Source organism: Labrus mixtus, chromosome 24 (genome assembly GCF_963584025.1).
Source record: "Labrus mixtus chromosome 24, fLabMix1.1, whole genome shotgun sequence".
In the NCBI taxonomy this organism is placed as follows: domain Eukaryota; kingdom Metazoa; phylum Chordata; class Actinopteri; order Labriformes; family Labridae; genus Labrus; species Labrus mixtus.
The window spans coordinates 1,036,956-1,061,814 of NC_083635.1; the positions used below are offsets into that span (position 1 = coordinate 1,036,956).

General features: G+C 46.6%; 1 protein-coding gene and 1 long non-coding RNA gene across 3 annotated transcripts in view; both read left to right on the forward strand.

Annotated features, from left to right (window-relative positions):
• ptgfrnb (prostaglandin F2 receptor inhibitor b) overlaps positions 1–24,859 on the forward strand; it is a 38,039-nt gene that overhangs the window by 3,819 nt on the left and 9,361 nt on the right. For both annotated transcript variants that reach the window (XM_061033060.1, XM_061033061.1), the window contains exons 2-11: positions 596–708; positions 795–1,053; positions 5,311–5,718; positions 7,756–8,187; positions 14,625–14,771; positions 14,855–15,015; positions 16,189–16,309; positions 16,503–16,722; positions 17,480–17,667; positions 19,418–19,525. In XM_061033060.1, coding sequence (XP_060889043.1) covers positions 596–708; positions 795–1,053; positions 5,311–5,718; positions 7,756–8,187; positions 14,625–14,771; positions 14,855–15,015; positions 16,189–16,309; positions 16,503–16,722; positions 17,480–17,667; positions 19,418–19,525 — 2,157 coding nt within the window. The remainder of the gene's footprint in view (positions 1–595; positions 709–794; positions 1,054–5,310; positions 5,719–7,755; positions 8,188–14,624; positions 14,772–14,854; positions 15,016–16,188; positions 16,310–16,502; positions 16,723–17,479; positions 17,668–19,417; positions 19,526–24,859) is intronic.
• On the forward strand, positions 8,640–8,915 carry LOC132959836 (uncharacterized). Its single transcript, XR_009667116.1, has 2 exons — positions 8,640–8,696; positions 8,859–8,915. It is a non-coding gene; the product is annotated as an uncharacterized LOC132959836 (long non-coding RNA).

Here is a 24,859-nt window from a genome sequence, read left to right on the forward strand (position 1 = left end):
TCTCAGCTGGTCAAAGCGTTCGATATTTATTGATCCATTGTGTTTTAATTTTGAATGATCGATGGAATCAAATATTAACATCTTCAGTCAGACTTCAACCACGAGAGAGAGAGCGAGAGAGAGGGAGAGCAATGTTTGAACTCTTAAACACGTTGACAGTATTTATAAAAGAGGGAGGAGCGACTGCAGCTCAGAGCAGCCGTGTGCAGCCAATCACAGACTCTTAACTGCTACATGGAGGGTCCTGCAGCCCCACCCCCACTGTGCACAGCTGTGGTTTATTATTCTGTTCTTTATCTCCGCTGATGTGAGGTCAGAGCAGGAATGTAAACAGGAAGTACAGACGAGAACACCTGAAGGCATCACAGGGTTGAACAGATGGACAATAAAGGTTTCAGTCTGTCCGTCTCTATGAAAGCTTCTCAGTGGTGCATGGAGCAAAAAGAACGGCTCACGGTGGGCTGTGTAATCTATACAAAAATGTTGAGAAAAAGAGGGAGGGGCCTGAGAGGAGGTGTGTTCACTCTGGGCTCAGGTGTTCAACATTAAAGTTATTTAAGGGTTAATTTGTTTACTCTGCTGTGTGTCTGTGCAGGTGAGGTCTCGGCCCGGGTGGTGAAGGTATCTCCTGGCCCGCTGATCAGGGTGGAGGGTCAGCCCGTCTCCATCAGGTGTGACGTCAGTGAATATGAAGGACCGCGAGAACAGGTGAGAGAGCTGCATGTACCTGTAGTTCAACACTGACAGGGTCTCACCTTTACTGATCTCTCTCTCTCTCTCTCTCTCTCCTGCAGGACTTTGAGTGGGAGATGTCCAGCAGCTCCAGCGGCTCCAGGATAAAGATCATCTCCACCTTCGACGCAGCGTACTCCCACGCGTCCCTCAGCAAGCGCGTGGCGTCCGGAGACATCTCCGTGGAGCGTCTGCAGGACAACCAGGTGGAGCTGAAGGTGGCCGAGGTGAAGTCCACGGACGCCGGCTTCTACTGGTGCCAGACGCCGAGCACGGACTCTGTGATCAGCGGGAACTATGAGGCGAAGGTCAAACTCATCGGTATGTGAGGGGGGGATGCTGTCAGGGAAATGGTTTTTCAGATTAAAAGCTTCTTAATGAGTCATCAGCTGTGGTATTTGGTGTCGTCTGTGGGAGGACTCGCAGATTATTCTCAGCTTGAAGGTGTGACAGGATCACAGCTGCTGCTGCTGATGACGCCAGATTCCACAGATTCATGATTTACTCAGATGAACCGGCTTTATTCAGGACAAACATCTGATGTGTTCTCTTTTAGATGGACATTATGAGAGTGCAGCTCTGTCAGTGTGAGAGTGCAGCTCTGTCAGTGTGAGAGTGCAGCTCTGTCAGTGTGAGAATGCAGCTCCGTCAGTGTGAGAGTGCAGCTCCGTCAGTGTGAGAGTGCAGCTCCATCAGAGTGAGAGTGCAGCTCCATCAGAGTGAGAGTGCAGCTCCATCAGTGTGAGAGTGCAGCTCCATGAGAGTGCAGCTCCATGAGAGTGAGAGTGCAGCTCCATGAGAGTGAGAGTGCAGCTCCGTGAGAGTGCAGCTCCATCAGAGTGAGAGTGCAGCTCCGTGAGAGTGCAGCTCCATCAGTGTGAGAGTGCAGCTCCATCAGTGTGAGAGTGCAGCTCCATGAGAGTGAGAGTGCAGCTCCATGAGAGTGAGAGTGCAGCTCTATCAGAGTGAGAGTGCAGCTCCATGAGAGTGAGAGTGCAGCTCTATCAGAGTGAGAGTGCAGCTCCATCAGAGTGAGAGTGCAGCTCTGTGAGAGTGCAGCTCTATCACAGTGAGAGTGCAGCTCCATCAGAGTGAGAGTACAGCTCTGTGAGAGTGCAGCTCCGTCAGAGTGAGAGTGCAGCTCCATGAGAGTGCAGCTCCATCAGAGTGAGAGTGCAGCTCCGTCAGTGTGAGAGTGCAGCTCCGTCAGAGTGAGAGTGCAGCTCCATCAAAGTGAGTGTGCAGCTCCGTCAGAGTGAGAGTGCAGCTCCGTCAGTGTGAGAGTGCAGCTCCGTGAGAGTGCAGCTCCATCAGAGTGAAAGTGCAGCTTCATCAGTGTGAGAGTGCAGCTTCATCAGTGTGAGAGTGCAGCTCCATCAGAGTGAGAGTGCAGCTCCGTCAGAGTGAGAGTGCAGCTCCGTCAGAGTGAGAGTGCAGCTCCATCAGCGTGTACAAACTGTGTTTGTTAAACTCAGAGGCGGAGTAGAGGGATACAGTCCATTCTTAGTGTTGTGTGTGTGCGCTCAGTGTTTGTTCATCAGGTTGGTGTGTTCAGTTCTACAGTCAACAGTTTGACGTTTTCTACTGATGTCGGCACATTTCAATCTGTGTGCTCTTATTCCCTAATTTGGATTATTTTCTGCACAAACAGAACGACACACTCAGCGTTTTCATTTCCCTTTAATGAGCTTTATTATTATTACACACGCACACACACTTTACCGACTGTGCTGGTTTAAACCCACAGCAACACACACACACAGTGCAGGTTCACCATGTGACACACAGGTACAGGTGCATGTTCTGGGCGTTTGCGGCAGGTAAACGAATGTTACCGAGTGTGAACGCAGCCTCTCATCCCCAGACGGCTCGTTAAATTTAGAGCTGCGCTCACTGTTTGTCTGCAGCACATGTACCAGTGTTTGTTCTGTTTGAAGGCTGTTTGTGTCGAGATGAGGAGATTACACACACACACACACACTCTATATCGTTATGTAAGCAGAAGTGAAGTTCAGGTCGCTCATGGTTCGAAACTCTTTCAGGCTCATTTTAATTGATGGAGCAAAACACAGAATATTGGTCCTGCCTTTGTTATCCTCAAACACACACACACACACACACACACACACACACATACACACACACACACACACACTATAGTGACTCCTTTAACACATTTGAATCCTTTTAAGAATCACTGTGACGTCTCCTAATTCATCGTCTTTGCAGACACCAGGTTGTTTAGTAGTTCCAGAAGTGACCATATTTGGAAAAGTGGGCAGAGCTGGAGAGGAGTGAGGGTCAGCTCCTCCCACTTTTCCAAAACTTGCCAACGTATTGTGACAATTCTCTCTCCCAGTAAAGTTTGCAGAGCTTTTGGATCGCAGCGATCATTAGAATAATAATAGATGGTATCACTGTAAACGTGTTGCATCATGATGTAAATCTAAAGTAGGAATCGTGATGATCTATTCGCGTCGTGATTATAAAGATGAATAAACAAACCAATCGGAACAAGTCACATGATCAGCTTCATAATAAACTTCTCTTCTCCGTTTCCCGCAGAGAGAAACACTTTGTCCCTCTGAACATTTAGAAACGTTTTTTTCCCCACAGGCCCTGAACGCGTCCCACCATCTGCTGCCTCCTGGACTCTTTATGAACACATTACCTTTCATGTGAAGTATTCTGGGCGAGGGCTGGACTCTGTTTAGAGCGGTGCTGTTTATAAAGAGATAAATGATGAGGGATCCGACCTGCAGTCAGCCTGTGTGAGCGGGGACTCTTCTAACTGTGTTTCTGCAGACATGTAGAGTTCACTGTGTTTCTGCAGACATGTAGAGTTCACTGTGTTTCTGCAGACATGTAGAGTTCACTGTGTTTCCGCAGACATGTAGAGTTCACTGTGTTTCTGCAGACATGTAGAGTTCACTGTGTTTCTGCAGACATGTAGAGTTCACTGCAGTCTGCTTATTAAGCCACCCGGGTCTTTACTGCAGCCACATCAATCACACAACACAACATCATCATCTTCATGGTGACAGATTGTGTTCATGTGGAGACGAGATGATTATGCTGCTCCTTCTTCTCCTCCTCCTCCTCCCTTGTCTCCTTCTCATCATCCTCCTCCACTCTGTTGAGTAAATACAAACGGTTAATTTCCTCTGTGAGACATCATGGTGATCATGCTGATGATTGTTTTCATGTGGAGACGAGATGAAGACTCTGCTCCTCCTCCCTCATCTTCTCCTCTTCCTCCCTCGTCTCCTCCTCTTCCTCCCATGTCTCCTTCTTGTCTTCCTCCTCCCTCGTCTTCTGCTCCTCCTCCCTTGTCTCCTCCTCCTCCCTCATCTCCTCCTCTCGTCTTCTCCTCTTCCTCCCTTGTCGTCCTCTCCTCCGTCTCCTCCTCCTCCCTCGCCTTCTCCCCCTCTTCCTCCTCCCTTGTCTCCTCTTCCTCCCTCGTCTCCTCCTCTCTCGACTTCTCCTCCTCTTCCTCCCTTGTCTCTTCCTCCTCCCTCGTCTCCTCCGTCTCCTCCTCCTCATTGTGTTGAGTGATTAAAACTTTTTCATTTCTTGTGAGTGACTCAGCAGATTTTCATCACGAGTCATGAAGAGAAAAAAGAAAGTTGTGTAACACCTGCTCAGTTTCCTGATCTGATAGAGAGAGAGTTACCTGGGCGAGCACGTCTCTAACCTGTTAGAACACAACTCTGGATGTTTCCCCCACACACACACACACACACACACACACACACACACACACACACACACACACACACACACACACACACACACAGTAAACATGAGCAACTTCCTGTGTCAGGTGTGTCAGTTGGTTACCTGCAGGGTGTCCTACATCAGGTGTGACGTCCATGTTTTAATCATTATTATGTGTCATCTGCTTCAATCCGACATTCCTCTGAGACTCATCATGTCCGACATGTTGACACAGCTTTAATGAAGCTTTAATTTAAGCTCTTTATGATATATAGAATATTAAACAAGTACAGAAGCCCTGAGGGGACATTTTAATTAAAGGCCCAGTATGTAACTCTGACACCTACTGTTTAAAATGGGTACTGCAGTCTGAATTCTAAACATTATAGAGAGCTGTCCCCCCCCCCCCCCCCCCCTTCCTACAGTCCATGCTCACTCAGGTCACCATGTGGTGGACACTGAAGCGTCAGTGTTTATCCAGCTCTGCATGGGTCTGTAAACCTTTCTGTGTCCTAACCTCTCTCCATTTTTCAAAAGCATCTCCAATAATCACTTCTGTCTGAACCAGTTCTCTTGCCCCACACTCCATGTTGGGTCATTTCTTGTTTTTAAAAGGAAACTTGTGCACAATGTGGGAGGAGCCGGAGCTGAGCGAGGGTATCATTTGATTCCCTGTGAAGCTTCAGGAGGTTAAACTAATTTAAAGACATACTCTGGATGTTCACTTTGATTCATTGATGTTTCTCTCTCTCTCTTTCACTCCCCCCCTCTCTCTCTCTCTCTCTCTCTCTCTCTCTCTCTCTCTCTCTCTCTCTCTCTCTCTCTCTCTCTCTCTCTCTCTCTCTCTCGTTTCTCCATTAGTCATCCCAAACACACTCAGAGTCTCCCCTCTGGCCCCGCCGCCTGTGGTCCCAGAAGGAAGTGACATCATCCTGTCGTGTAACGTGACCCGTGAGCTGACCCAGCCCACCTACCTGTCCGTCACCTGGTCGGTGAAGAGGGGGTCGACCTCCGAGGACATCCTGGTGTTTGGACCTCAGGGAGACGTAGCGGTCGGGCCCAAGTACGCCCGCAGGTATGCCGACGGAGGAATCCGATTGGTTCCTGGGAAGAACGGCGCGTTCGAGCTGGTGGTTACCAGGGCAACGCCATCGGACGACGGGTTGTATGAGTGTAACGGGACGGAGTGGACGCACGAGGACGGAGGACGCTGGGTGAAGATCGTGCAGGGTGTGAGAGAGATGGGGACGGTGGCGGTCACGCCCACAGGTGAGCTAGCATGTTAGCACGTCGACGATCCACTGATGACAGAATAATTTTTCTATTTTAGTTTTCAAAAAAGTTCTTCTGGGAGCAGCACGAACAGAACTCGGGAGTCGCCATTGTTGTAGTAGTCCACCTCCTCGCTCATGGCTGTCAACTGGAAGCGTACTGAGCATGTGCGAAGAAATCTGTTTTCAGAAGAACTGAGTGACGGTTTCCATGACGACTGAGCCGTTGATATTTTCAAAAGTTTCCATCTGCAGGCCCCCAAAACGCCAGCCTGAAGGAACAACAGGCTGGCATGGATAGAGAGGGGGAGGAGGAGGGGGAGGAGGGAGGACGTGGGAGAGGTCTCTCTCTCTCTCTCTCTGTGTGTGTGTGTGTGTGTGTGTGTGTGTGTGTGTGTGTGTGTGTGTGTGTGTGTGTGTGTGTGTGTGTGTGTGTGTGTGTGTGTGTGTGTGTGTGTGTGTGTGTGTGTGTGTGTGTGTGTGTGTGTGTGTGTGTGTGTGTGTGTGTGTGTGTGTGTGTGTGTGTGTGTGTGTGTGTGTGTGTGTGTGTGTGTGTGTGTGTGTGTGTGTGTGTGTGTGTGTGTGTGTGTGTGTGTGTGTGTGTGTGTGTGTGTGTGTGTGTGTGTGTGTGTGTGTGTGTGTGTGTGTGTCTTCCTTCCCCCTCACCCTGTGACCCTGCTGTCTGTCTAAACCTTCTCTCTCTCTGTATTTGCTGTGGTAGCTCTGGCTCTTGATTTCTTCTTCTTCTTTGTGTCTCTTCATATTGACTGTGTGTGTGTGCAGAGTAAAGAGGATGACAAAAGTCAAACAGAGCAGTCTTTGTGTCTTTTGTCCTCTCTGAGACACCGTACAGTGGTCGTTCCAGGAGACAGGTAGTAATGTGAGCCGAGGTCTGAAGACAAACACACCGTGATGGATGTTTTGATGAGATTTAGGCTTTTTCAAGTTTATTCTCCCAGTGAACATGTCTGCTGAGGATCTCCTCTCTCCTCCTGTTCACTATCACATCACTTTAAACTCCTGAGGATCTCCTCTCTCCTCCTGTTCACTATCACATCACTTTAAACTCCTCAGGATCTCCTCTCTCTCTCCTCCTGTTCACTATCACATCACTTTAAACTCCTCAGGATCTCCTCTCTCCTCCTGTTCACTATCACATCACTTTAAACTCCTGAGGATCTCCTCTCTCCTCCTGTTCACTATCACATCACTTTAAACTCCTCAGGATCTCCTCTCTCTCTCCTCCTGTTCACTATCACATCACTTTAAACTCCTCAGGATCTCCTCTCTCTCTCCTCCTGTTCACTATCACATCACTTTAAACTCCTCAGGATCTCCTCTCTCCTCCTGTTCACTATCACATCACTTTAAACTCCTGAGGATCTCCTCTCTCTCTCCTCCTGTTCACTATCACATCACTTTAAACTCCTCAGGATCTCCTCTCTCTCTCTCTCCTCCTGTTCACTATCACATCACTTTAAACTCCTCAGGATCTCCTCTCTCCTCCTGTTCACCATCACATCACTTTAAACTCCTCAGGATCTCCTCTCTCCTCCTGTTCACTATCACATCACTTTAAACTCCTCAGGATCTCCTCTCTCTCTCCTCCTGTTCACTATCACATCACTTTAAACTCCTCAGGATCTCCTCTCTCTCTCTCTCTCCTCCTGTTCACTATCACATCACTTTAAACTCCTCAGGATCTCCTCTCTCCTCCTGTTCACTATCACATCACTTTAAACTCCTCAGGATCTCCTCTCTCTCTCCTCCTGTTCACTATCACATCACTTTAAACTCCTCAGGATCTCCTCTCTCCTCCTGTTCACCATCACATCACTTTAAACTCCTCAGGATCTCCTCCTCAGGATCCTTACGGTATCTTCTTTAATTAAATGATGTCGTTAGCTGTTAGCTCGTTAACCAGTCAGTCCGTTATGAGGAAGTAATGCACACCCAGCAGCCAATCAGAACTCAGGATTCCGCCTGATGATGGTTTAATACTCATTAACCCTTTGTGTGTCTGTTTCCTCCTCAGGTCAGTCCCTCAGCGTGAAGATCTCCCCCTCCTCCCCCTCTCTACTCCTCACACCAGGCAACACCCTCACCCTCCTTTGCTCCGTCGCCGCCGACAACCTCGCCGCCCTCTCTCTTGAGGTCACATGGCTGGTGGACAATCGCGACATCATCACCATGGATCACAGCGGTGTGGTGATCTCCAACACCTCCGCTTCGTCCTCCCCGGCCGGGGGAGCACCAGGAAGGAGGGGGGAGTCCAGCCTGGAGCGCATCCGAGTGGGGGACTACAGGCTGGGGGTGAGGGGGGTGAGCGCCGAGGACGGCGGAGTGTACGCCTGCAGGGTCAGAGCCTTTGTGGAGAAAGGAGGGCGGAGCTCCGGAGGAGGCGGGAGGTGGCACATGGCGGCGGAGAAGACGTCGAGCGTGGTGACGGTGAAGGTGGCGCAGATCAGTGAGTGTGAAGTTTCTTCTTTGTTTTATTTTAATTTTATAATTAACTTTAATCAAAAACACGTTTTAAATGACACAAGTAGGTTGACAACTCGTAAAAGAGGGAGGAGCAGCAGAGGAGCGAGGGTTAGTTGTCAACTTGCAGGTTTGAAGACTTGTTGTACAGGAGGTTGCTGCAGACTTGTTGTACAGGAGGTTGCTGCAGGTTTGGATACTTGTTGTACAGGAGGTTGCTGCAGGTTTGAATACTTGTTGTACAGGAGGTTGCTGCAGACTTGTAGAGGAGGTTGCTGCAGACTTGTTGTAGAGGAGGTTGCTGCAGGTTTGGAGACTTATTGGTTGCTGCATACTTGTTGTACAGGAGGTTGCTGCAGACTTGTTGTAGAGGAGGTTGCTGCAGGTTTGGAGACTTATTGTACAGGAGGTTGCTGCATACTTGTTGTACAGGAGGTTGTTGCAGACTTGTTGTACAGGAGGTTGCTGCAGGTTTGGAGACTTGTTGTACAGGAGGTTGCTGCAGACTTGTTGTACAGGAGGTTGCTGCAGGTTTGAATACTTGTTGTACAGGAGGTTGCTGCAGGTTTGAATACTTGTTGTACAGGAGGTTGCTGCAGGTTTGGAGACTTGTTGTACAGGAGGTTGCTGCAGGTTTGGGGACTTGTTGTACAGGAGGTTGCTCTTCTCTGTCCTTTGGTGATGTTTTAATAAAGTTTGATGACTTTGAATGACGAGGGGTCTCGGTGAGGTCGTATGAAGTGTACGGTGGGTTTAAAAAGGGTATCAAAGTGTCGGCGTTCTTCTGTAGTTTTCTGACGCGCAACAGAGCGACGGCATCTCAAAGTGAAACTCTTTAATCCTCTGCTCGGCCTGTCTGCTCACGCTGCGAGGACGATTGATTAGTAATGCCTGTCCTGTGCTCTGAGTGTGTGTTTGTGTGTGTGTGTGTATCCTCTAAAGAGCAGAGCTGTCACACACACAAAGTGGAGTCAGCGTTCTCTCTGACCTGGAGCTCTCTCTCTCTCTTTGAGTGTCCATCACTTTGTTATTCTTCAGTTTAAACTTCACATCATGTTTCTCTCTCTCTCTAAAGCTGTTTCCACACACACACACTCCTGAACATGTCTAGATGACATCAGGAGGACTGCTCCAGATATTCTCCTGACCTGGCTGTTCACACATGCTCCTCACAGCAGGAGACTATCCCTGTCAGACAGGAGGGGGGGGGGGGGGATGTCACACCAAGGAGATCGTCGGCTGTCGGTCCTAGTCGGTGAAACGGATGAGATGGACTTTGATGAATAAATAAACAGCAGTTACATAAATCTTCTCCTCACATGCTGGAATGTTTTCGAAAGCTGCCGGGAGTCACTGACACCAGCCTCTCCTCGCAGCTGATTCATGAAAACACAGACGCCGGGACGGATTCTTTTAGAGGATTGAAAAGTCGACTTAAAGAGACAGCAGCCATGAGCGTCTGTACGATGCTGTAAAAGCTGCTCTGTATGTTTCACACACTGAGGAGGAAATCTGAGGAGCATTCACATTTCAGAAAAGTTTGACTCATTCTGATGTGAGGAGGAAATCTAAAGTCGTTCAAAGTATTTATTGGACATGAAAGTGTTAAATCCACAAACAGACAGAGAGAGAGAGAGAGAATCAGAGTTTAAACAAGCTCAGAGGTCATGGTTGTCTCTGTGTGATTGACAGGTCTTATCGTGTCTCTACATCTCTGCTTTTTATTTTCATACTTCCTGTTCTTTATGTTTGCATGGACTTCCCGTCCCGCAGCTTCCCCCTCTGTTTTTTTAAAAATAAATATACCCCCCCCCCCCTCCCTCCAGGGGATAGTCTCCCGCTGTGAGGCGCGTGTGTGAACAGCCAGGTCAGGAGGATTTCAGGAGAAGTGTCCTGGAGTGTAAATGTGTGAAAACGGCGTTACAGAGAAACTCAAACTATTTGAGTTATTCGGGACCAATAAGAGCAAGAGCCCCTTCCTGCATCGGGGCCCCACTTTACCCCCCCTCTACTACGTGCGTGTGCGTGTGCGTGTGTGTGTCACGTAGGTCTTTCACCACAGAGCCTAAACGCTTCAAACACTGTCTTTATGTGTGTGAGTGAAGGAATGTGTATCCCCGGGCTAAAACTGTAGGAGCTCCTCAGTGAGAACAGCCTCATCCTCTCAGTGTGTGAGACACAGACTACACACACACACTTCAAATTGACTATCACTCACATATTTCATCCTTGTTCGACTCCAGTATGAGCCACAGCTCTGTGTGTGTGTGTCAGCTCCTATTGTATTGATGTGTGGCCTTGAGGTTGCCCGCTCTTCCCACGATGCTTTGCTACCAGCAGAACCCAGCAGGAAGCGCAAACAGAGTCCAGAAAAAAGTTGCTTAGGACTTCTTCAAGGCAGGAACACATACACACACAGAGCGCACCCACACACACAGAGCGCACCCACACAAACACACACACAGAGCACAACCACATAAAAAAGAACACACCCTCACAGAGCACACACAAATACACTTTGTTTTTCTGTGCAGACTCTGGACTGTGACTCTGAGATGCTAACAGGCTCATGTAGCTGGTCCAGGCCAGTCCTGGACTAAGGATTACATATAGTGATCAGTGATGGGGTTAAACTCAAATGTGGACCAATGAGCACCCAAAACACAAAACAAAATGTTCAACGTTAGCATGTCGAGCTCTCTCTGTTGGGCAGTGTCCACCTGCAGACTCCATCCTGCCGCTTTTCACGCTGACTCACACGTTATGTGATCAGTGTTTCTAATTCAGCCTTCATATATCAGACGCACACGGAGCCTGCAAGGAATGCATGGCACAAATATTGACTTAACATCTGCTGAGCTATAGCACGTAGCATGTAGCATGGAGAATGTAGCATGTAGCACGTCCGTAGCCTGTTCACTGTTTGATCTCTAAAATGTGAAACAACACATTTTACATTCATATGAGGTGTTTACGTGCATGTGCGCGTGTGTGTCTGTGTTTCCCTGCTGCAGTGACAGATGGCTGTAATCTTTCTGCACACAGAGTAATCAGACTACATGTTGTTTCAGCTCAGTACTGTGGGGAAGAATGTGTTCAGAGAGAGAGAGAGAGAGAGAGAGTGCCCAGAAACACACACACACACACAAACGTGCACACACACACACACACACACACACACACACACACACACACACAAACGTGCACACACAGGTCCAGCTTCCTCTCTACCTGTCTGACACAGGCTATTGTGATGACTCACAGCTCACCTGAGGCTGACACTCTACCTGTCAGCTTCAGTCACAGTTTGAGGACATGTTTACATCAGAATGTAAACCTTATGAGTCCATTAGAACGTAGTAAACATGCAGTTTGTGTTGGAGAATATTCAGGATGATGGTGTTGGAGGCCGAGCTGAAGTCCACAAACAGGATCGTAGTGTAGCTCCCTGGGGAGTCGAGGTGATGCAGGATGTAGTTCAGACCCATGTTGACTGCATCCTCCACTGACCTGTTGGCCCAGTGGGCAAACTGCAGGGGGTCCAGCAGAGTTAAAGTCAGGTGTAGGACCAGGCCACGCCTCCTGTCAATCACTTTTAGGTTTCCAAACATGAGACACACACACACAGAGGAAGAAGAGACACACACACACACACTGTTTATAACAGTGAACACATGCAGGAGGCTGATAAAAGATGCTCACTGTGTTTTTGACATTGACCTATTTACTGCAACTCTTTCTCCTGGAGACACACTTCCACTTCCTGCTCTGATAAACTTTAAAACAGAAGAAGAAAAAACACCATGATCAGGAGGTGATGAGGTGTCTTCCTCCTCATCCCTCTCCTCGTCATCCTCCTACTCCTCCTCATCTTCATCCCTCTCTTACTCCTACTCCTCCTCATCTCTCTCCTCCTCGTCCTCATCCTACTCCTCCTCATCCTCATCCCTCTCCTCCTCCTCTTCCTCCTCGTCCTCATCCCTCTCCTCCTCCTCGTTCTCCTCGTCCTCATCCCTCTTCTCCTCGTCCTCATCCCTCTCCTCGTCCTCATCTCTCTCCTCGTCCTCAACCATCTCCTCCTCATCTTCATCCCTCTCCTTGTCCTCATCCTACTCCTCATCCCTCTCCTCCTCGTCCTCATCCCTCTCCTCCTCATCTTCATCCCTCTCCTTGTCCTCCTCCTACTCCTCCTCATCTCTCGCCTCCTCGTCCTCATCCTACTTCTCCTCGTCCTCATCCCTCTCCTCGTCCTCATCCCTCTCCTCGTCCTCATCCCTCTCCTCCTCATCCCTCTCCTCGTCCTCATCCCTCTCCTCCTCATCCCTCTCCTCGACCTCATCCCTCTCCTCCTCATCCTCATCCCTCTCCTCGTCCACATCCCTCTCCTTATCCTCATCCCTCTCCTCCTCATCCCTCTCCTCCTCATCCCTCTCCTCGTCCTCATCCCTCTCCTCGTCCTCATCCCTCTCCTCGTCCTCATCCCTCTCCTCCTCATCCCTCTCCTCCTCATCCTCATCCCTCTCCTCGTCCTCATCCCTCTCCTCCTCATCCTCATCCCTCTCCTCGTCCTCATCCCTCTCCTCCTCATCCCTCTCCTCGTCCTCATCCCTCTCCTCCTCATCCCTCTCCTCCTCATCCTCATCCCTCTCCTCGTCCTCATCCCTCTCCTCGACCTCATCCCTCTCCTCGACCTCATCCCTCTCCTCCTCGTCCTCATCCCTCTCCTCCTCGTCCTCATCCCTCTCCTCGTCCTCATCCCTCTCCTCCTCATCCCTCTCCTCCTCATCCTCATCCCTCTCCTCATCCTCATCCCCCTCTCCTCGTCCTCATCCCTCTCCTCCTCATCCCTCTCCTCATCCTCATCCCTGTGTGTCTTGACTTTATTTTGATATATAGTGAATAAAAATGTATTTGCTCCTATTTTTGTGTGTGTGTGTGTGTGTGTGTGTGTGTGTGTGTGTGTGTGTGTGTGTGTGTGTGTGTGTGTGTGTGTGTGTGTGTGTGTGTGTGTGTGTGTGTGTGTGTGTGTGTGTGTGTGTGTGTGTGTGTGTGTGTGTGTGTGTGTGTGTGTGTGTGTGTGTGTGTGTGTGTGTGTGTGTGTGTGTGTGTGTGTGTGTGTGTGTGTGTGTGTGTGTGTGTGTGTGTGTGTGTGTGTGTGTGTGTGTGTGTGTGTGTGTGTGTGTGTGTGTGTGTGTGTGTGTGTGTGTGTGTGTGTGTGTGTGTGTGTGTGTGAGCTGTTTTACATATCAAACATGGCCTCCATCTATACAGAGAACATGTGACATGTCACTGTGGAAGCCAAGATGGCGAGCTCAGAGGGTGTCAAACACGCCGCTCTCTACATTTCAACTGTCATGATTAAATTAACAGGGTCGTCATAGAGCACAGCTTTTAACCTCAGGCTCTGCCCCCCTCCCCTTAGTTACTGTTGCTAGGTAGGAAACCTGTCAGAACATAATATATTTATATATCTGTGATGTTCATGTGGAGACGTCTTAGACACCATTACATTTGATGACGACTAGCTGAAACATTCAGAGAGAGAGAGGCCCACAGATTCACACATCAAACTGTGTGTGTGTGTTTCACAGCAGATGGTGACATGAGTTTGTGTGTGTGTGAGCGTGTGTGTGTGACGTCCAAATGACATCACATCTCTGCCAAACACACGCGCAGAAGCTCTGTTACGTATGTCCATGTATTTAAAGTCTTTCTGTGTGTGTGTGTTAGGGTAGGTAGGGGGTATTTGTGTGTGTGTGTGTGTTGTGCTGACATGTGTGTGTTAACAGAGTGTGTGTGTGTGTGAGTGTGTGTGTGAGTGAGTGTGTGAGACACTCACAGGTAAACAGGTGTAGGTCTCTGTGTGTTTGTGTTCACTGACTCGTAAAGGTGCAATCTGGAAGTCTGACTAAGAACACACACACACACACACACACACACACACACACACACACACACACACAGACCCACCTACCCAGGCACACACACAGACCCACCCAGGCACAGACCCAGATACAAACACAAACACACACACACACACACACACACACACACACACACACACACACATATGCAGGTCTATTTGTGTTCTCTCCCTTAAAGGGAAATCCTGTTTTTTTATGATTTCTATTTAAAATGTTGTAAAAATAAATCAAAGCTTGTTCACTCAAAGTCGTTGTTTTTGTCCCTGACAGGCTCCGGTTGTTATTGTGAGATTTGACCTCTCAGGACAACAGGAGCTGTTTTTGAGTTTGTGTGACTTTAGTATTTAGTAAAGTCTGTTCTGGTGAATCACAGCATTTCAGTGTTTGAATGACCTCTGACCTCTTGTCTGTGCAGAGATGTATTCATTAACTATCTATTTAAAGTCCTAAAGATTCAAAATGTTTAAATCAAGTTTTTTTTTTTTTTATATCTCCTCAGAGCCCAACTTCACCCTGACCCTTGACCCAGTCCTGACCCCCCTGGCAACCTCTGACCCCACAGAGCTGGCTTGTCATGTAACCAACATCACCCATCTGCCCCGGGGCGGTCGGCTGGCGGTCACCTGGGAGCACACCTCACTGCCTGGTACTTTAAAACCTCTATTTACATAATCTAAACAAACAGCACTCCTGTCTATCTTCATTAACACACCCCCCCTCCTAATGCAGGTGTCACTCAGGACCTGCCCACCTCTCATCTTATTGGCTCTCTGGACGCCCATGGCAACCTGATTTCTGCATCGTCACTCTCTGAGAAGATGAAGAGCGGAGCGCTGACTCTGAGCAGAGGTCAACCAAACACCTTCACCCTGAGGATCCTACAGACACAGGTAACAACACACCAGAACATACCTGAGTCATACAGACACAGGTAACAACACACCTGAGTCATACAGACACAGGTAACATCACACCTGAGTCATACAGACACAGGAAACATCACACCTGAGTCATACAGACACAGGTAACAACACACCTGAGTCATACAGACACAGGTAACAACACACCTAAGTCATACAGACACAGGTAACAACACATCTGAGTCATACAGACACAGGTAACAACACACCTGAGTTATACAGACACAGGTAACATCACACCTGAGTCATACAGACACAGGTAACAACACACCTGAGTCATACAGACACAGGTAACAACACACTCAGGTCTGCCGCAGGTCTTTCATCCCATCTGCCATCAGACTGTTTAATCAGACTCTTTAACAGCATCACCACCTCATGACTCATTTCAATAATGCTACACACTGTGTGTGTTTTTTTTCAATAACAATAACTCTTTCCAGTGTAGTTACTGTGTAATTTTCCATTATTGTATTTTTTATTTAACTGATGTAAATATGTTTGATTTGATTTTTAACTTCTATTTTTATTTTTAATAATTATATTCCCGTCCCCTTTTTTCTTGAGCTGATGTAATGCACAAATTTCCCCCACGGGGGATCAATAAAGTTTATCTTTATCTTTTATCAGACACAGGTAACAACACACCTGAGTCGTAAAGACACAGGTAACAACACACCTGAGTCATACAGACACAGGTAACATCACACCTGAGTCATACAGACACAGGAAATAACACACCTGAGTCATACAGACACAGGTAACATCACACCTGAGTCATACAGACACAGGAAACAACACACCTGAGTCATACAGACACAGGTAACAACACACCTGAGTCATACAGACACAGGAAACAATTACTGAGTCATACAGGTTTAATCCTGTCAGGTGGCGTGCAGTGTGTCATGGTGGCGGCTGCTCTTGTTATCATGATGGATATAATCTTAGTGTTTTATACTGGTATACTGGTCACACTGGTATAAAGGGCACAGCCCACTTCGAGATGAAAACCTAAGAATTCATCTTCCACAGCAGATTTGTATGGATCAGTAACGGTCGTCAAAACCCTGAAGACCATGATGTCATCAGCTTGTGTTGAAACTCATATGATGTGAACATGTTTGTGTTTTAATACAACAGGAGGTGGACATGGGCCAGTATGTGTGCTCTGTGTCAGCATGGACTCTGACCAGTCAGGGAGACCTGATGAAGAGTTCTGAGCATCAGAGCTCAGCGCTGACTGTACGCTGGGCGACCAAACGTAAGAACACACTCTCTCTCTCTCGCTCTCTCTCTCTCGCTCTCTCTCTTTCACTCCCCCTCTCTCTCCCCCCCTCTCTCTCTCTTTCTCTCTCTCTCTTTCACTCCCCCTCTCTCTCTCTCTCCCCCTCTCTCTCTCTCTCTCTCTCTCTCTCTCTCTCTCTCTCACTTCTATGCTGTGACTCTTGTTTCAGGTCCAACTCTGAACGTTGTGGCGAAGCCGGTCCGCGAGGCGTCGGCGGGTGGCGCTACCTTTGAGATGAGTTGCACTGTGTCCACTGAGAACCTCAGGGAGGCGGGCTACTCTGTGCTCATCCAATCACAGGACAGCCTGCAGAGCACCGTGAGGACGATCATGACTCTGAGTCCTGACAGCGTGGTACAGCACGGAGGCGCCACAGACCCCGCCCGCAGGTCACATTTATTTCCATTTATAAATCACTGTATGCTTTTATTTTGACACATTAATTAATTACTCTGTTCTTTTATTTTGATACATTAATGAATTATTGAGTTATTTTATTTTGATACATTAATAAATTATTCAGTTATTTTATTTTGATACATTAATGAATTACTGAGTACTTTTATTTTGATACATTAATAAATTATTCAGTTATTTTATTTTGATACATTAATTAATTATTCAGTTATTTTATTTTGATACATTAATGAATTACTGAGTACTTTTATTTTGATACATTAATTAATTATTGAGTTTTTTTATTTTGATACATTAATGAATTACTGAGTACTTTTATTTTGATACATTAATTAATTATTGAGTTCTTTTATTTTGATACATTAATTAATTATTGAGTTTTTTATTTTGATACATTAATGAATTACTGAGTACTTTTATTTTGATACGTTATTGAATTGAGTTATTTTATTTTGACACATTAATTAATTGTTCAGTGCTTTTATTTTGATACATTAATGAATTATTGAGTTCTTTTAATTTGACACATTAATGATTTATTGAGTACTTTTATTTTGACAGGTTAATGAACTATTGAGTGCTTTTATTTTGGCACTAATTCATTACTGAGTGCTTTTATTTTGACACATTAATTAATTACTGAGTGCTTTTATTTTGACACGTTGCTGAATTATTGAGTGCTTTTATTTTGACACGTTAATGAATTACTGAGTTTCTGTCCACTCACAGGGACAGTCTGGTCCTGGTGAAGTCCGGTCCGGCAGAGTTCAGATTCAGGCTGAATGGCGTGCAGCTCTCTGATAGGGCCTTTTATTGGTGTGCCATCACGGCGTGGACTAAACAGCAGTCCGGTCACACCTGGACCAAAGTCACGAGCGCCGAGTCCAACAAGGTCCGCATCGACTTCCAGGAGAACGGTGAGTCCAAGTCAGCGGGACACATGGTCTCAGATATCGATGCCTGTTACCACGGCAACAAAGATTGAAATCATAGATAAACCATTACTGGATCATTTATATATATATATATATTCATAAATGTTTATATAAATATAATGTACTAATATGGTTAGAACACAGAGAGAGAGAGAGTGTGTGTGTGTGTGGTCATCTCTAAATGTTCCACTCTGATACACACACTTGAACACTTGAACAATAAGACACACAGGGAGGCGGAGGTGCAGATCAGTGATTGGCCGAAGGGCTTCACTTTGAAGACGTCCCTGAGAGAGGGGCGAGCGAGGCAGAGAGAGACTGAGAGAGAGAGAGAATATATTTTTCAGTTCTTCTTCTTATCTTGTCCTTCGCTCTTTATTTCCTCCCTCCGTCAGTTTCCCATGATCCTCTCTGTTCTCCTTCAAATCTCATCACAGCGTTCACACGGCTGCAGCTCGTCGTACAGGGAGAGAGAGAGAGGATAAACCTGATTCATTCAGTTTAACATCTCTCTCTCTCCTTTAATATATCTTTTCTGACTCACCATTCCTACAGTGTCTCCTCTCCCATCCTCTCTTCTTGTTTCCTCAACTCCTCTCCTCTCTCACCTCCTCTCCTCACCTCACTCCTCTCCTCACCCCTCTGCTCACCTCTCCTCACCCCTCTCCTTGTTTCCTCACCCTTCTCCTCTCCCCAGTCCCCTTCACCTCCTTTCTCTCCTTGTCCCCCTCCATCCTTCCTCCCCCCTCAGATCAAAGACAGTAAAGTAGGCCAGTGTGTGTGTGTGTGTGTGTGTGTGTGTCGCAGAGGTCTTAAGGTGTGTGTGAGTTTATTTATTACACATTATTAGTGTCTGTGCTGTTGTCATTATCACTGTGGAGGAGGAAGTGTGTGTGATCATTAGTGTGTGTGTGGGTGGATAAGTGTGTAATGTGTGTGTGTGTGTGTGTGTGTTCTCAAGTAAAGAGCTGCTGACATATTTCTATTTTTAGATGTTATTTGAGGATTTCCTCGAACATAAGCATCAGTTTATCCTGAAGATTTTGTTCACATTCGACTTTAAACTACATTACCCATGAGCCCCTTCTGCCAGAGTTGGGTTAGGGTTAGGCGCGGGGCGTGTCTGGTCCGTCTCCGTTTTCATTCTCCGCATCAATTTAACACAGAAAAGAACAAGTGGGACAGGAAGTCAGACACAGATGCAACATAAAAACATCCGGTTAATTTTCAAAATAAAAGACTCTGTTTTAACGGTTCAGAAAAATGACCGTTTGTTTATGTGTTTATAATGTTTTTATATAGTCGTGAAAAAATGTAAAATGTCTAACTTTACAGCTGCAGTTCCTCCAGTGTCCACTAGAGTCTGTCTCCTGCAGTGAGTCAGCTTAAAGGATGTAGAATTAGGGGGCGTGGCTTCTTTGAATGACAGATGGGGGCTGCAAGTTGGTTCTGCAGTCACTGACATTTAACCTCTAGGCCGTGATCGTGCTGTTGGAGCTTTTTAGAGTCACGTCTGCAGACTGTTTACTAAAAAGGAAGTGACCATATTTGGAGAATAGGGCGGAGCTTGCATGAAGCGAGGGATAACAAAGAGTAAGGTCTTTTACCTGCTTTTTGTAAAGTGTCCTGAGATAACACTTGTTATGAGTTGACGCTATACAAATAAAAAATTAAAAAAGAGAGCTACTCCAATTTTTCAAAACTTACTCCTGCTCATGTGTTCTTGCTTCAGGCCCCTCCTTCGCCATCGCCATCCAATCAGACGCCAGCACAGTGTACCCCTGGGAGACGGCCAAGATGGAGTGTTCACTGAGCGTGTCAGGATCATCACCCAAGACAGGTAGGCACACACACACACACACACACTGAACAGAGAGTGTAATTCAGATACAGCTCCTTCTTCTCTTCCTCTTCCTCCTCCTCCTCCTCCTCTTCCTCCTATAGAATCCATCTGTGGTGTTACCATCCTCTTCTCCTCCATCTGTCCTCACCCCTCTCTCTCTCTCTATCTGCTGGTAAACATGTGTTTTCCATAAGATATAACACACTCACACACAAACACTTCTCTGTTTGTGTGTGTGTGTATGATTTAAACATGTTCCCTGGCAGCAGCATCGGTGTGAGGCTGCAGGCTGTTTGTGTGTGTGTGTGCGCATGCTCTCATATTCACAGCTTGCCTTTAATAAATAAAGAAAGAATAAATCCTCCTGCACAGAGATCCTTTATCAACACCTCAGCGAGAGTGATCACTCTGATATTTATTAGTAAACCAGACACAAAGTGAAACATGTTCACTATTTGTGTCTGATTCTACCATAGAGATAAACGAGGGAGTCAAAAACCATCTCAGAGATCCAGATGAAGAGTGTGCGCAGGGTGTGTGCGCAGGGGGTGTGTCTTCTGGTTCGCCAGCTACAATGCTAACACGAGTTAGCTCTCAGCTTATGTGCAGCTGTCCTAGCTATCATCCTGTCGGTGGAGCAGTGAGACTGATGAGTAGAGACGAAGAACCTCTTCTCTGTTCATCATCACTCTGATCCCCGGGCACTCGCTGCACGCCCCATGACTCAGGAGGGTGTGTGTGTGTGTTTAATGTGTCTGTAGGTAAACTCTGACTAGCAGTCTGTCTTGTGTCCACTTTGTCGCTCTGACTCACTTCAACGCGCCGTCAACACACACACACACACACACTGACTCAGTCATCACAGATTACAGCTGGAGGTGGTTGAAGTAACACACACCAACACATTTTAAAGACACACAGACACCCTCCTCTCAGTGATAGTATAAATACAATTACAAAATACAATTGTTTGGTTGGATTCAGATTTTCTGCCGTACAGGGAGCCACTGAGCGAGTCACACACAGAGGAATTATGGGTAATGGGTAATGACACATTGTTAAAAGAAACCAGTTGACTAAAGGTACACACACACAATTACTCGAGTCTAGTGTGTTAATGTTGGGTGTGGCTGAATATTGTACAATAAAACAGAACCTTTGTACCTGTTTGTGTGTGTCTGTGTGTGTGTTATCGCAGCATGCTGCAGCATGCACACACATACTCTGTTACACAGGAATGACTGGCATGTTGTTGCAGAGTTTGTGTCAGTGTGTTTCTGTGTGTGTGCAGTGTTTCCCCTAGGTTTACAGCGTTGGGGGGCTGGGGACACGGCGACACGACGACACAAACACTTGAAGGAATCTTGGTGTTCATGTGTTACTTTTAATGACAGATGTCTTTTTCTATCGGAAAGGTATCCTTAAATGACTTCTTTCCCTGACCATTATTGGTCCCCCCCCCCCCAATATAATGGTAGGGGAAACACTGGTGTGTGTGTCTGTGTGTGTGTGTGTTTCAGTGTGTGTGTCAGTGTGTCTCTTGTTGTCGTATTTCTAAATAACAGTACTGTCTCTTGTGAACGTCTCGCTCTGTTTTTCTTTCTTCAGTTTTTTTACTGAGTGAAAAGGTCTTGAATTTTCTGGCTCCCTTCCTCGACAGATCAAAGTGTGGATAAAGATCATTCAAATCAGAATGAAATTCATGTTGTTACTGAGATTGCTCATCTTGTGTCCTGTGATGGTCCATGTTAAAAACCTTCACTTGTAAGGTTTCCTGACGTTTCTTAGAAGCCTCCTCCTGATGGAGTTATTCCAGCGTCCCTTATCCCTGAGGATTATTGTCATTAAATCTCTGGATTCTGCTGACATGATCTCATCAATCTCTTCATCATCACGTCTCTGAACACTCTCTATAAGATCAATTCATATTAAAATAACCTGCAGACATGTGTGTCAGAGCAAAAGCAGACAGGTGAAGAACACCTGCTTCTTTAAAATAACTGTCTAAGAAATACAACGATACATCCTCCCCCCCTTCTCTTAGCTCTCACCAAATTACCCAGCTGTCTTTGCAGCGCCGACAGGCAGCCGTTAATTAGCCAATCTCACGCTCCGTTAGCCGGCCGCAGAGACAGAACGAGGTGGTGGAAGAATAGATGGAGAGTAGAGAAAGGAGGGGGGAGTGAATGGAGGGAGAGAAACAGATTGTTAAAGAGAGAGAGCGGAGAGGAGGGTGAATAGAGGAGGCTTGAGAACAGCATGAAAAGTTTCCCAAAGAGAAGAGGAGGAGGAGGAGGAGGTGAAGAGCGAGGAAGAGGTGATGAGATTCTCACTTCATTAACTGTTTGTGGTGACAGACACCCATGAAACCAACCAGCACGACTATCAGACTGATCCAGCACGACCATCAAACAAACCAACACGACCATCAAACAAACCAACACAACCATCAAACCAACACGACCATCAAACCAACACGACCATCAAACCAACCAACACGACCATCAAACCAACACGACCATCAAACCAACACGACCATCAAACCAACCATCAAACCAACACGACCATCAAACCAACACGACCATCAGACCGATCCAGCACGACCAACAAACCAACACAACCATCAGACCAACCAACACAACCATCAAACCAACACAACCATCAAACCAACACAACCATCAAACCAACCAACACAACCATCAAACCAACACGACCATCAAACCAACACGAACATCAAACCAACACAACCATCAGACCGATCCAGCACGACCATCAAACCAACCAACACAACCATCAAACCAACACGACCATCAAACCAACCATCAAACCAACACGACCATCAAACCAACACGACCATCAGACCGATCCAGCACGACCAACAAACCAACACGACCATCAAACCAACCAACACAACCATCAAACCAACACGACCATCAAACAAACCAACACAACCATCAAACCAACACGACCATCAAACCAACCAACACGACCATCAAACCAACCAACACAACCATCAAACCAACACGACCATCAAACCAACACGACCATCAAACCAACACGACCATCAAACCAACACGACCATCAAACCAACACGACCATCAAACCAACACAACCATCAAACCAACCAACACGACCATCAAACCAACACGACCATCAAACCAACACGACCATCAAACCAACCATCAAACCAACACGTCCATCAAACCAACACGACCATCAAACCAACCAACACGACCATCAAACCAACACGACCATCAGACCAACCAACACGACCATCAAACCAACACAACCATCAAACCAACACAACCATCAAACCAACACGACCATCACACCAACACAACCATCAAACCAACCAACACAACCATCAAACCAACACAACCATCAAACCAACACAACCATCAAACCAACCAACACAACCATCAAACCAACACAACCATCAAACCAACCAACACAACCATCAAACCAACACAACCATCAAACCAACACAACCATCAAACCAACACAACCATCAAACCAACCAACACGACCATCAAACCAACCGACACGGCCATGAAACCAACATGACCATGAAACCAACACGACCATCAAACCAACCAACACGACCATCAAACCAACCAACACGACCATCAAACCAACACGACCATCAAACCAAAACGACCAACAAACCAACACGACCATCAAACCAACACGACCATCAAACCAACACAACCATCAAACCAACCAACACGACCATCAAACCAACCGACACGGCCATGAAACCAACACGACCATGAAACCAACACGACCATCAAACCAACCAACACGACCATCAAACCAACCAACACGACCATCAAACCAACACGACCATCAAACCAAAACGACCATCAAACCAACACGACCATCAAACCAACACGACCATCAAACCAACACGACCATCAAACCAACACAACCATCAGACCGATCCAGCACGACCAACAAGAGAGAAGAGGAGACAGTTAAACCAAATTGAAAACGTCATATTCAGTCCATTAGCTCCACACTTTAACACACACATTTAAACACACACACACACATTTAAAAAAACACATTTTAACACACACACATTTAGACACACACACACAGATGAAAGTGTTGAGCAGGAGTTCTGAGCGCGCTCAGTAGGGACCTGTAGAGATGTTGATCATTGTGTCACTCGGTAAAAACAGATTCAAATATTTAGTAGTTTTAAAGTACTCCTCAACACTGCGTACACTACACACACACACACACACACACACACTGTATCATTAACTGTTTGTGGTGACACACCCATGAAACCAACCAGCACGACTATCAGACTGATCCAGCACGACCATCAAACCAACACGACCATCAAACAAACCAACACAACCATCAAACCAACACAACCATCAAACCAACCAACACAACCATCAAACAAACCAACACAACCATCAAACCAACACAACCATCAAACCAACCAACACGACCATCAAACCAACACGACCATCAAACCAACACGACCATCAAACCAACACGACCATCAAACCAACCAACACGACCATCAAACCAACACGACCATCAAACCAACACGACCATCAAACCAACCATCAAACCAACACGACCATCAAACCAACACGACCATCAGACCGATCCAGCACGACCAACAAACCAACACGACCATCAAACCAACACAACCATCAGACCAACCAACACAACCATCAAACCAACACAACCATCAAACCAACACAACCATCAGACCAACCAACACAACCATCAAACCAACACGACCATCAAACCAACCAACACAACCATCAAACCAACACAACCATCAAACCAACCGACACGGCCATGAAACCAACACGACCATGAAACCAACACGACCATCAAACCAACACAACCATCAAACCAACACAACCATCAAACCAACACGACCATCAAACCAACACAACCATCAGACCGATCCAGCACGACCAACAAGAGAGAAGAGGAGACAGTTAAACCAAATTGAAAACGTCATATTCAGTCCATTAGCTCCACACTTTAACACACACATTTAAACACACACACACACATTTAAAAAAACACATTTTAACACACACACATTTAGACACACACACACAGATGAAAGTGTTGAGCAGGAGTTCTGAGCGCGCTCAGTAGGGACCTGTAGAGATGTTGATCATTGTGTCACTCGGTAAAAACAGATTCAAATATTTAGTAGTTTTAAAGTACTCCTCAACACTGCGTACACTACACACACACACACACACACACACACACACACACACACACACACACACACTGTATCATTAACTGTTTGTGGTGACAGACACCCATGAAACCAACCAGCAC